Source organism: Mesocricetus auratus, unplaced genomic scaffold (genome assembly GCF_017639785.1).
Source record: "Mesocricetus auratus isolate SY011 unplaced genomic scaffold, BCM_Maur_2.0 Super-Scaffold_100024, whole genome shotgun sequence".
Classification (NCBI taxonomy): domain Eukaryota; kingdom Metazoa; phylum Chordata; class Mammalia; order Rodentia; family Cricetidae; genus Mesocricetus; species Mesocricetus auratus.
The window spans coordinates 9,998,936-10,008,095 of record NW_024429205.1 but is presented as its reverse complement, the minus strand read 5'-3'; the positions used below and the strand labels follow the sequence as shown (position 1 = coordinate 10,008,095).

The 9,160-nt window shown below is 49.1% G+C and overlaps 1 protein-coding gene across 1 annotated transcript; it reads right to left on the bottom strand.

Moving 5' to 3' along the window:
• Positions 1-2,568: 2,568 nt before the first annotated feature.
• On the bottom strand, positions 2,569-7,265 carry Lratd1 (LRAT domain containing 1). The gene is made up of 2 exons (XM_005084950.4): positions 6,774-7,265; positions 2,569-5,739 (listed from the first exon to the last, which is right to left on the bottom strand). Exon 2 carries the CDS (start codon positions 5,701-5,703, stop codon positions 4,825-4,827), a length of 879 nt encoding a protein of 292 aa, XP_005085007.1. The 5' UTR covers positions 5,704-5,739; positions 6,774-7,265; the 3' UTR covers positions 2,569-4,824.
• Positions 7,266-9,160: the final 1,895 nt, after the last annotated feature.

Sequence of the window (9,160 nt, the reverse complement as noted above, 5' to 3'; positions counted from 1 at the left end):
CAATTGCAGCATTCGAGAAGTGTAAGCAAGAGGACCGTTTTGAGGTTGAAGCCTGATCTACACTGAAAGTTCCAGGCCAGCCAGAGTTACAGAGTGAGACCCTGTTATAAAAAACAAATCAAAATCACAAAATAATTAGCAGCGGGCTGTGGTGTGGGTGAGGATTGGGGAGAGTCTAAAAGCTAACTACACAAGTCACACATTTGTTTGTTTGTACTTGGTGTTACACACAGCTCTTTGCTGCTTAACTACCCATGAGCTATGCTAACCCTTAACCCCTAGACATTCTGCCTTTTGTTATTATAAATCTTAAGTCACTTTCCATTCTGGGTTTTAAAAAAAACTATGGGTTTGTGTGTGTCCTCCCACCTGATGTGTGTAGGGGGGCGGGTATGGCAAAATGCTCTTGGCAGAATTTTATATGTGGAAATGTGCATGGACATTGTTATGAACAGGTGTGTATATGTGTATTCTAATAGCTAAAACTTTTCAATAGCAATGAACTGACAGGGTCTTAGCTGACATATTCTCCTACTGAAATGTTCACATTTCCAGGAGCCTAGAAGTCCGTATTTTTCATTGGTAGGCTTTTGTGCATTCAGTAAATCATCTCTCAAAAGCAAATATTAACCAGTCTCTTCACTTGTTGTAAGAAAAGGCATAACGAGCCATGCATAAGTTCAAGTTCAAGCTCAGCACTAATGGCAAAAACAAAACAAAACAAAAGCATCAGGGAGCTTTGAGGACAGGCATGTGGAGGAGAGAAAACTAGGGGCCTTCTATTACTGTGTCATTTACTAATTTACTTCATTTTGACTTCACCCTACGTATTAGGTGACTTGGCCCTTTAATTCTTAGGGGTGCTGAAAGCAAAAGGGAAGCAATCATTAGGGGATGCTGGAAGAGCACCAGCATAAATAAACTGAGTCACAGGAAATTCATTGTTTTCTAAATATTAATAAAATACTTTCCTGAAAAATGCCATTATTCATGCAAAAGTGATGATCAAAGAGACATGATACTGAAGGGGGGAAAACATGAATTTAAAAAACTATGTAACATCAGTGAGCTTACAACTTGCTTCTGACAGTTGACCTGAACAAGGGGGAGCTCTTGGATTGATGGCTATGTAGAAAGCATAGGAGTGACCCAGACCCCCCTGAAGGTGGGTGTCAGGGAGGAGGCCTAGGTAATCTATGGAGCCTTGGGTAGTATTTATCCCTAGCGTACAAATAGACTTTGAGTGCCCATGCCACAATATGGATGCTCTCTCAGCCTGGGAGACTTGGGGGAGGGCCTAGGCCCTGTCCTGGATGGAATGGCAGTCACTGGAGATCCACCAAGGAGGGCCTCACCCTCCCTGGAGATCAGAGTGGAGATTGGGTGGGGGACTGAGGGACCTGGTGGGGAGGGCAGGGGAGGAGGGGAGGGGGAGGGAGCTGGGATTGACATGAGAAACAAGCTTGTTTCTAACTTAAATTTAAACAAAGAACAAAAAAACTTGCTTCTGTGCCTGGCAAACTTATATTTTCTAAATGCTGATTAACTCTTCTAATTCTTTTGCCAAAATGCAGACATAGAGATCACTTAAATATTGAAGAACATTTTATACCTACCAATTTAGCTCATTGATGCAGCTGATTTTTTTTTCTTTTTAATGTAGCATATACAACTTCTACAGGACTTCTTTTTGGGCGGAAAGAATACACTTTTAAGAGTAATGACATTCGTGGGCTTTAGTTTTTGTAAGTATGCCCAGCCCACCTTGTCCATCCATCCTTGTGTCTTAGGAATATCTGCATTTTAAATTTCTCTCCTTTTCCCAATATGGTTTGCTTTAGATATGTCCATTTAGCAGGGGAGAAAACAGAGGTGCCCACTGCCTTGGTGACAGTTGGGTAGAATACAGCTTCATCGCCTCCACAACCTGGGAGTTACCTCAGAAGTCCCTAGAGGACAACAAAAACTAAAGCTACTTTATTATCCTTTCAAAAATGTTAGGAGACTCATGGCTTAATTCCTTTAACTAATACAACCCAGAGAAAGGCTATTCACCCATAACAAAACAAGTGACATCTACAAAAGGATCTCCATCTTTTGTGGCTCTAGCAACGTCCTTCATAATGCTTTCAAACAGAAACCCCCTTTCAGGATGAAGCAATTAGACAATATCCTTTCTACTTTGTACTCTTGCTAGGTTTGTGGTAACAATGACCAAGAGATAGCAATCATTTCCATAGGAACACCAGAAACCTTAGAGCTCCTTTTCAAATTCTTTCTTCGATCAGTGTTTTAGTACTGAGAATTTGTGAAACTATTACCATCCACCAAGTCCTTGGTAAATCGATCTAATAATGAATGCTATTTCTTCCTGTCCCTCTCTTGTTTTCATTGCCACCAAGCTTCAGCAAGCACCAATCTTATGAAACAGTCCCCTCTTGGCGTGGCATATAGGTTTCATCAAAGGAATAATTCAGTTTGGGGTCTGATATAGACTGATGCATCTCTTTTACCCACTCAATGACAGGTGGAAGACACAATATCAAGAAGGAGTCCCATTGGAACAAGTGCTTAGGATGGTGTTTAATTCAGCAGGGAGCCAAGATACAGTAGTAGGACACGGAAAGGATGTGGCATGTGTAGACACAATAAAGAATTTCAGTTTATGGTCATCCATCCATCATTTGCCAAAAGACTAAGTTAGAGAAATAAGTGACTTTCAGTTCTCCATACATGCAAAGGTTAAGTTTAGTTGTTACGAAAGTTTTGCTGTTGTATGCGCTGAAAGAAAACCATAAACAGTTTTAAAAAATAAATCACTCCGTTGGCTTCAGAAAAATACTTTAGTTCATATTTCATTGATTTGACCTTTTGACTCAAGATCAGGGAATGAACCCAGCATGAAAACAAAATGAAACAAAATAAAACAACAAAAATGCCCACAAAACACAAACAAACCATTTACCATGGAAAAGGCATTTCCTGTCAGCTAAAGTCCACTAGTTTTTATTGCATTATTTTCAAATGTCAAGAAACTGGCTTTGGACATAGTATTTGCTGTTCAACTAATTCCGAGCTGTCAATATGCAATTGCTCACAACCATTATCTAAACACCATTATTTGACAAACTCCCTCAAGGGACTGTATAAAATTCTCAGGTGCATCTAGCTCACAGAATCAAGTAACAACCAGTTAGGCTGCGGCTGTATCCTTTGGAGAAAATCCACAAACTCTTGCCCAAAGGAAGGAGCTCCGCATAACCATGTTTTGAAACACACACATTCTGTCCTGGTTCTAAGGGTGTTTCCCTGTTCTCAGAAATAAAGGGCAGGACAGGCTACGGAAGCGGGTACTAAAGCCCACCAACTCTAGATTCCTCTGGGGATCAAGAGGTGAGGAGAGGAGAGATGCAAAGATGAAATGCTGATGATAGAGAACATGGAGGAAAGAACTCTCATGGAACTTGCTAGCAATTTTCACCAAGGCAGCAGACCCTTGAACTGACAAAAATTCAGTACAATATACACATTAATGAACAGCTCCATCATCACAGGGCTACTTCGTAAAACCAGGAAGAAAAAAAAAGTAAATAATTACAATATCCCCAAACAGAATTCTCATAAGAGTTGAGAAAAACCAGAGTGAAAGGCAATGTCAGCTAAACTCTTAGCTAAATTCCACTCCTAATGGCCCCCGGTAGTTAAGCTATCATGGATTAAAGCCATGAAAATAAAAATTTCAATTTGAAATTTCATTAGCATGTTGCTAAATATGATCAAGAGAAGCATCGACACTGTAGGCTTTGTTGATATCGTTGGAAAACGCTGTTGTGTTTTAAAAACAACCTCCACCTCCCCCCTGCCTTCTAAGATCTTCTGGTTAGGAAAAGCCAAACTAAAGACACTGGCTAGGCTCTCCAAAGGCTGGTTTCTGGAATGTTATAGATCCTCCCTGCCTTCTCCTCCAGTCCCTTGGAAAACAGGACTCTCTGAAACTCAGAGCAAGGAGAGAAACAATCAAGGGGTTCCGAGCAAAATGCCTCCTCCTTCCTACATTCAAGCGCCCACCTACCAGGTGAATTAGCTCCTTTTCTGGAGCGGGCAGGCCTTCCTTACTCTAAGAGGTGCTGTGCCATTTTCCTCCCAGGGACCCAGAAGGTTTTCCTTCTGCCAAGGGTAGGTCAGTCCCGGGATGGCGTCTGCTTCCAGCTGTGCAAATTAGGGAAGCCAAACCTATCTAGCTCAGCCCGGAGCCTGGAATGTATTGTCAGGAGACCCTGGGCTGGAGAGCTGCAAGACAGTTCCTGGCAGCCCCAGGGAAACCTGGAGTCCCCCAAAGCTCCCAAGTATACAGGACAGGCTCGCTTTCATGGGAATTCGGAGATCCGGAGACACATCCATTTGGGAGTTGAACTGTGCACTGAAAAGAACAGTTCTCGCCTCCGACTGGACTGTGTGCGCGCATCTGGGGGGTGGTGACGGTCCCCAGTGACTAGAGGGTATCTGCCCTGTCTGCTAAAGAGTCACTGACCATTGGCTCGCGGGAAAGGTCGTGTTCTTGCTCCCCTTTGTTCACTCCCGGTTTCCCCGTCACAACCCAGGAGAAAGGCGCGGACTGGGTGACCCGGGTACGGTCACCAACACCAGGGATGTCCTAGGGGCGCATAACTGCGCCCGCCCAGTGCCGGTGTGAGTTCCTGAAGTGAAGCTTCCAGGCGCTGACCCCGGGTGGGCGCGCTAGGGGACTTAGGGTGAAGAACTGCGGGGGCGGGAAAGGAGCGCCGGGCTTGAGAACAGGAGCGTGGGGGGGCTGCTGCTCTGGGGCTACTCCTTGTCGTCCACGAAGTCCTCAAGCTCCTGCAGCACTCGCAGGCGGCCACTGGCGTCGATGCGGCGCTTCTCGCGGATGAGGTCCTCCAGGCTGTGGAAGCGGGCCGTGTGGACTTTGTTCTCCTCCAGATGCACCTTGAGATAATACTGCTGCTGCGGAGGTGGCGTGCCTGCGGGGACCTCCCCGCCAGCCTTGAACTCGCGCTTTCCAAAGCGGCACCAGGCGGCGAAGCTCTCGGAGTTCGTCCAGCAGATCTCCTCACTCTTGAGGCCCAGGTGACCGCAGGCGTTCTGCACCACCAGCTCGGCCACCAGCGGGCGGTAGCGGTACCAGTTATTCACCACCCGGCCCACGTTGGCCGCGCCCGCCTGGTACAGGCTGTCCTGGCGGATCTCGCCTTGGTGCAGGTGGATGATCTGCCCGCCGCCCACGTAGACGGCCCAGTGCGGGGCGGGCGCGGGCTGCTCGGTCGCGGGCTGTAACCACAGCAGCTCCAGCAGGTCGCCCGGCTCGCAGATCGCGGGCAGCGCGGTGACGGCGTAGACACTCAAGTCGGCGCCCTGAGGGCCGCCGGTTACTTTGGAAAAGATGCATTCCTGGCCCCGGAAGGCGGAGAACTGAGTCTCGTTGAGGACGAGCTGGTGCAGCAGGTGGTGGTGGTGGCGGCTGGGGCTCTCTGGGCAGGGGCTGCAACCTGGGGGGCCCTTCACACCAAACTTGTCCGGCTGCCCGCGTTCGTCCAGGTCCTCCTCCTCATCCGAGAAGAAGTAGGCAACCCCGACCCGCAGCTCGTCCTTCTCAATCCCAGATGGGTCCCCAGTGGGCAACTCGCTGTAGTTGAGGTGGGTGATGCGGTCCAGTTGGTTGCCCATCAATGACGCGGCGAGGCCAGGGCCAGGAACTGAGATCTACCGGGGGAGAGAGGACAGACACCATCAGAGTCCGGACTGACCCTCCTGGTGTCCCCTCCCCATGGCGTGCAGTTCCCCTGAGGCCTGAAGCTTGCCTAGACACCGGCACCAAAGTCGCCTGCGCCAGTCAACTTTGCAGGTCCTCCCCAGGGTAGGAAAGAGGACACAGAAGAAGCCGCCAGTCTGGAGGGCCAGAGCAGACATCATACCGCTCAGTCAGCCCCCAACACTTCCCGGGAACCCTGCCCTGTAACTTCCACAGGAGAAAGCACAGGCGGGCTAAAGAGCATGCGAGGTTTAAGTGGGCGAAGAGAGCGCAGGTCGTAGCTGGGTGGGAGATGGACACCCAGACGGAAGGGTGGGTGTCAAGAGAAGCCCTAAAGCCCGAAGCTAGAGCAAGCTGAGCTCACGTTGTGGTCGCCATCCTGTGCAGCCCACCTGCCCATTTTGCACTGGGTCACACCCCATCCCTGACAGCGGCTTGCACAATGACAGACTCGCTAGATGCATTCGCTTGACATCAGCACACATTTTGCACACTTGGAGTCCAGACCCTGACAGCCTGGTACATACACCCACAATGTTAATGTCATACACCCACAATGACACATCTTGGCGACCACACATTGGCACCCTCTTCTCCCCAGTCCCCTACACAATTCCGGACGTACGCCTTCACACTTGCCAAATGCACGCACGTACACTCAAGCACCGGGGCACACCTGCCCAAGCAGGCAGGTACACTCTGCCCTCTCCTAGCTTGCCTTCTCGCTAGCAGAGCCAAACGGACTGCGCCAGGGCGAGGCTGCTCTGTCTAAAATAACCTAACAAAGAAACAGGGGAAGCAGGGCGAAACCGGTGGTGAGTATTTGTGTGTGTGTGTGTGTGTGTGTGTGTGTGTGTGTATGTGTGTGTGTGAAGAGGTCTACTTTCAACCCAAAGAGCCCATCTCAATCCTACCCAGCACATGATCCACACAATCGGACGAAGAAATACCATTTTTTAAGGCAAAGGAAGAGGTTTATCCGTACCCGTGATGTCCCTGCTCCCGAAACCCCAAACTCCTTTTAAAGTCTCCAGGTCCCCATGGGTGCTGTGGAGGCGGCAGTGGCGAGTGGGTCCTGGAGGCGCGTCGGACTGCGGTTCAGATCTACCCGGAGGCAAGCAGTGCGGTGGGGTACCCAGAGCGGTGCGGGTGCGCTCCGTGTCTACGCTGGCTTGGGCGTCTGCTCCACCTGGCAAGTCCTGGCTCCACTCGGCTTCCCACAGCCGCGCGGACGACTCTTAAATCGCCTGAACAGCCGTTTTCCAGGCCCGCCCCGGAACGCTCCCATTGGCTGGGACAGGTGCCCAAGCCCTGCCAATCTCAGCTGGGGGTGGGATCAGGGGCGGGTTCCCTTTGTGCTCCGCCCTGCCCAGCCCCCAGCATTCCCCTGCCTCAGTGCCTTGGGAGCGTAGGTGTGAGCACCGTGGGGGAGCGCACCAGGGGCGTGGTTAGTGCACCCAGCTGCTCCTTTGCAACTGAGTCCCTGGCAACTGAGAACACAGTCCGCCCGCGTTCGCGTTCTGTATTCCAAGGGGACAGATTCCAGAAGGAAAGCTGAGTTTGGGGGTGGAGGAGAGAAAAAAAATCCATGCTGAGTGGTTCAGGCGCTGCGAGTGGCTATGAACTGGGAACCGCGTCTTTGAGGCTCGCACTTGGAGCTTTGATGGGACTTCGGAGTCTTGTTTGGCTCCTGGCTGTCGCGGAGTTGCTTCCGTTCCTGTCAGTCACAGATGCCTTAGAAACTGCAGGATGGCACTCAGCGCCTGTCCTTTGAGCCAAGTGAAAAGTGCTGACCAGCGCTGGCGCCTGGATTTAAAAGGAGAGCCCCGTGGGTGTCAAAGGCTACCTGAATGTCTGAGCCTTAGCTGCCCCCTTCCCTGAATGTGCCTGTGACTTCAACCTCCCATTTGCCATGAAAGGACTGCCTCTCAAACGCTAGTTGATACTAGTGCACGAAACTGCTTCACAATTCCAGAGTTAAGGAATTGTGTTTGGTGGTGGTGGTGTGTGTATGTGTGTGCGTGTGTGCGTGCGTGTGTGTGTGCGTGTGTGTGTGTGTGTGTGTGTGTGTGTGTAGGGAGGGGGGGTGTCCGTTAGTCCTTGAGGATAGAAACTCAGTGAACGAACATTCTAAGGAGACTGGATGATACAAGATAACTTCCATAAGAAGAAATTCTAGACCCACCATTTCCAAACTTCACTGTTTTGGAAGAGTTCTTAGACTTTCTGTTTTCGTCTTAACACTGAGGCTCAGGCTCTTGAGTTGTTTCTATGCAGGCCCCTCCCACTCCTCCCCCTTCCTTTCTGCTCTCTTGGCTGCTAGTGCAAACTCACATAACTTTTCATTTCTTTACAAACCTGCTTCGACTTACCTTCGGAACCGAATGTGTGCTGTAGGCTTGCAGACTACACAGCTGAGTTCTCGACCTTCCTCCCAAAGGCTGGTTGTCACAGGGCGAGCTTCATCAGCAGTAACCAAAAGGAAAACCAACAATGGTGGTCACTTTCCCTGTGCCAAGAGGGTTAAGTGGACAGTTTAATCCCCGGACCTGCATAGGGTCTTTACTAATATCTGATTTGTAACAAATTCAGCCAGAACCAACAATCTAGTCAAGGTTTATGGAAGTCTAGTTAGTTTTAAACAAACTGTACTCCTTGTGGATGAGCTATCTGTGTCACAGTATGAAAAAAAGCAAGAAAAGCAAGTGTTTCAAAGAAGCTAGCCTGCTGCCCCAAGTTCATAGGGGAATGGTGGAAATTGCCCGCCCTCCTCTGCTGAACGGCCTGCCCAAATCCTTTCCAGGTGCAGAGCCTCCAACTTCATGCTCTGTTTTTATGACTGTTGCTGTCTACCTTCATTGCCCCCAAGTGTAGGGATTTGTAACTTAATGAGTATTGATGAAAAAGATGATTTTAAATCAGCCATCTGTATAGTTGTTTTCGCTTAAATCATTTCAGAAACTTGGCCACTGTGCAAGTGGTGGTTTGAATGGGAATGGCCCCCATAGGGTCATATTTTTGTATACTTGGCCACTGTTGATGGAACTGTTTGAGAAGGATTAGGAGGTGTGGCCATGTTGGAAGAGATGTGTTGTTGTTTTGAAGTTTCAGAAGCCCAGGCCATTCCCAGTTCTCTCTCTCTCTCTCTCTCTCTCTCTCTCTCTCTCTCTCTCTCTCTCTCTCTCTCTGTGTGTGTGTGTGTGTGTGTGCACACTCATGCATGTGTGTGTACAGGGAAAATGCTGTGTGTTTGTGTCTGTCTGTCTGTCTGTCTGTCTGTCTCTGTGTCTGATTGACTGTCTCTCTCTTTGCCTTGCATTTGTGGATAAAGATGTAAACTCTAAGCTAATGAATGCCTACCTCCTTCCATGT

Coding starts and splice junctions, on each gene's coding strand:
- Lratd1 (XM_005084950.4), bottom strand. CDS start 5,703: ATGGGCAACCAACTGGACCGCATCACCCACCTCAACTACAGCGAGTTG.